The 3825-nt window shown below is 46.3% G+C and overlaps 1 protein-coding gene across 2 annotated transcripts; it reads right to left on the bottom strand.

Annotated features, from left to right (window-relative positions):
- Window positions 1-360: 360 nt before the first annotated feature.
- LOC123440061 lies at window positions 361-2442 on the bottom strand. 2 transcript variants are annotated; one of them, XM_045116653.1, is made up of 4 exons: window positions 1872-2442; window positions 1692-1752; window positions 798-1012; window positions 361-606 (listed from the first exon to the last, which is right to left on the bottom strand). In XM_045116653.1, exons 1-4 carry the CDS (start codon window positions 2324-2326, stop codon window positions 486-488), a joined length of 852 nt encoding a protein of 283 aa, XP_044972588.1. In that variant the 5' UTR covers window positions 2327-2442; the 3' UTR covers window positions 361-485. The 2 variants fall into 2 exon arrangements, with proteins under 2 accessions (XP_044972588.1, XP_044972587.1); XM_045116652.1 differs by having other exon boundaries at window positions 1692-1773; window positions 1872-2440.
- Window positions 2443-3825: the final 1383 nt, after the last annotated feature.

The following is a 3825-nucleotide window of genomic DNA, read 5'->3' as shown; positions in this document are numbered from 1 at the left end:
AGTTACAACTAATTTAAAATACTCCCTTCGTCCGCAAATAGTTGTCGAAGAAATGAATGTATCTAGACGTATTTTAATTCGAGACACATCCGCTTTTATCCATTTCTGCGACAAGTAATTCCGGACGGAGAGGGTATTACTCCTTCGTGAAGAAATATAAGAGCATTTAGATCATTAAAGTAGTGATCTAAACGCTCTTATATTTGTTTATGGAGGGAGTACATTATACAGTAGGACAGAGGTAGTACTTAACTTATGGGGATGTTATTGGAGCATTCGCCTATTTCAAATATGGATCGCAAAATCGTTATATGTTTTACATGTTTTTTGCCCTGAACAAAGGTAAATTCCATTGCAAAAAAATCTCAACATTGGTTCCTTCTCACTCTTTCTTGTTAGCTATACACAGCCATTAAGCTATACAATGTCATGGGAATATTCTTTCATGTACAGTGGATATGAAACGTATAGTAACAAGAAGTGAATTATTTGCAACTTGGTGGATTTGTACACTTAAAAATACTAGATGCTGGTTGCTTGTATTCAGGTATACTGGCAGGATCAACGGCTCGGACCTCACCCGGCTGAAAGAACAGGCTGTTATGCCTGCAAAAGCGGCATCATTACTCAGTCAGTCAGGATATGTTTCCCTTCAATCAGCAACTATCTATGGTGTATGTTTATTAACAAAAGGAAACGAAAATCCAAATATCTGATGCAAGTAGTATGTCTACAGGAAGGAAGTCTTTCTGATAAGCTTGCAAAATGAAGCGGAGTTCACAAGGATTAGTTTTTACCTCCGCAGGTCCAGTCCTATCAACCCAGCTTGAAGAATTGACAAGTTGTCAGAATCTGGCGAAACGATGACAACGGTATCCCCTGAGTACTGAGTCTCTAGTATTGACATGAGCTGTGTTACCCGAACAAATACGTCCGCCACGCTCTCATTAGGTGTACCATCATAAGTAGGAGGTGGTTTGATGTCTGACGAAATATTATCAGCTGCATACACCTAAATCGATGACAATAAAGGAAAACTCGATCATCGCAGGAAAAAGAATCTACCAAACCGAAATTATCTGTATCTGTTGCACCGAACTATGTTGAGCCTGGGAAACATAACTCAGGCAATACATTATGTTGACACCGAGAATATTCTCCCTCAAGGATACTCATTCGCCCACTAGTGTATGTTTACCAATGAAAATACTACTGATCTCACTGGTTAGCTACCAGTAACTTCAAACAGGCATGGAAACGTGCCTGATGATAAAAATAGCAACATGACTTTTATGTCAGGATGCACTGTTTCTCTAAACTAGTTCTCAGAATTCACAGACGCCACATCCTATTCTTAATCCATGTTACTAAACCTATCATATTTTCAAATGAGCCCATCTGTCTGTAGAGATTTAGTAGATTCACACATTCTATTAAGCGGATCTAGAACCAGTGACTGTTGCTGCCTTCGTGGCAAGCACAATTTCACTAATTCCTTCGTATTTCAGCTTTGCAATGTACATCTGCAAGGTCAGTGCACTCCAATTTCTAAAGTTCATTTGTTGCAAAAATATATTCTGAAGTTTCTCCAGAAACTAAGATACCAACGTCTTCAACTAAATATACTGCATCTCTGTAAGTAAGTGCTAGTAGAATTTAGCTTGGAGCTCGAAAGATCGGATGAATAATACCTCTGGCAATGCTTCTAACCTCTTCCCCTCGTACGCACCCAGCCCCCGCGCGTCCAAGAAGCTATACTCTGGCACGATTTTACTTCACATCAAGTAACCAACAACTTCAGTACAGGATCACTGACCCACCGGTCATACACTCGTGTAAAATCAGGACACATAGCCTGGATAAACAAGCACCTGCGGTTGATGCTGTTGGCGGCAGCGATGATCTCGGCGGCTTGGTAGGCGCGCTGGGTGATGGAGGGCCATATCCAGCAGTCGTCCTCGCATGCACCAAGGCGGCGGAGCTCGAGCGCGGCGCGCGCGGCCTGGCGGAGGCCGGCTGGGGAGAGACCGCTGTCGACAGAGGTCTTGGCGACGGGGTTTGTCCGGAGGAGTCCCTGCCCCTCGTACACCGACTCACCAGCGCGCACGAGGAAGTAGCGGTTGGCCAACCCCGGCGGCGGCATGCGGAACAGCCCGCGTGCCGAGGCGGCCGCCGGAGAGAGCGCGAGGGGGAGAGGCGACGCTGAGAGCAAGAGGAGGTCCCGGCGACGGAGCGAGGGGAAGGCGACGTGCGGCGGCGGGGGCGGAGGCGGTGGCGCGGAGGTGGCCCGAGAGGACGGAGCGGAAGACACAGAGGTGGTTTGCATTTCCGATTGCCCGGAGGAGCGAGCACTTGGCAGCTCCAACGATTTGGAGTGAAATATCCAGCTTTTGCTGGCAGAACTTCGCCTGTCCGTTTTCCGAGCCTTTTCCTCCCTATTTTCTAGCCTTCTCGTCGACCTCTAGCTACATAGAGTGGACGGACAGCAGACAACGACAGGTGCGGGCTTCTTCGGATGAAAATCAAATAGGCACGGAAATAAATTCAGATATTTTAACAACATTGACACGAAATTTTAACAACACAACATTGACACAACACAAATGGCACTAGTAGAAAAAAGGCCTTTCGCCGGCCGAAATACCATTAGTCCCGGTTCGAACCAAAACCGGGACCAATACCAGGCATTGGTCCCGGTTCGGTTTGCCGGAGCATTGGTCCCGGTTCGATTCATCTCATTAGTCCCGATTTGGGGCAAAAACCGGGACTAACGATCTAGCGACGGCCACGTGACGTGTCGTGGATCATTAGTCCCGGTTTGTGGCACGAACCGGGACTAAAGGATGTGCTATTAGTCCCGGTTTTATATAAAAATCGTGACTAAAGTTTTGCCTATATAAACCCTCGCCCCGGCCCACCCTTTCCTGTGTTTTTGGGCGTTGAGGTGTGAACATGCATGTCATGCTCTTGCCATTCTAGTTCATGTATATGAGGTGTTCGATGAAATGCCCAAGCCACCATATATGAGAGAAGAAGAATACGGACTGTTGTTGTGGGGGTCGCTTCGACTTCTTCTCCTTTTGCTAGATATTTTTTATGCACTAGGGGAAGAAAGAGTAGCGACCATCATCGACGGTCGAAAAATCAGGTGAGGGAGTGTCCACCATATAGGAGAGAAGAAGAATGCCGACTGTTGTTGTGGGGGTCGCTTCTCCTTCTTCTCCTTGTGCTAGATATTTGTTATGCGCTAGGGAAGAAGGAGTAGCGACCATCCTCGACGGTCGAAAAATCAGGTGAGGGAGTGTCCATCATATATGAGAGAAGAAGAATGTCGACTGTTGTTGTGGGGGTCGCTTTTCCTTCTTCTCCTTGTGCTAGATATTTGTTATGCACTAGGGAAAGAAGGAGTAGCGACCATCATCGACGATCGAAAAATTAGGTGAGGGAGTGTCCACCATATATGAGAGAAGAAGAATGCCGACTGTTGTTGTGGGGGTCGCTCTTCCTTCTTCTTCTTGTGCTAGATATTTGTTATGCACTAGGGGAAGAAGAAATAGCGACCATCATCTACGGTTGAAAAATCAGGTGAGGGATTGGCCACCATATATGAGAGAAGAAGAATGACGATTGTTGTTGTGGGGGTCGCTTCTCCTTCTTCTCTTTGTGTGCTAGATATTTGTTATGCACTAGGGGAAGTAGGAGTAGCGACCATCATTGACGGTCGAAAAATCAGGTGAGCGAGTGTCCACCATATATGAGAGAAGAAGAATGTCGACTGTTGTTGTGGGGGTCGCTCTTCCTTCTTCTCCTTGTGCTAGATATTTG

Source organism: Hordeum vulgare, chromosome 3H (assembly GCF_904849725.1).
Source record: "Hordeum vulgare subsp. vulgare chromosome 3H, MorexV3_pseudomolecules_assembly, whole genome shotgun sequence".
In the NCBI taxonomy this organism is placed as follows: domain Eukaryota; kingdom Viridiplantae; phylum Streptophyta; class Magnoliopsida; order Poales; family Poaceae; genus Hordeum; species Hordeum vulgare.
The sequence above is the reverse complement of the archived record's forward strand: the minus strand, read 5'-3'. Positions and strand labels throughout refer to the sequence as shown.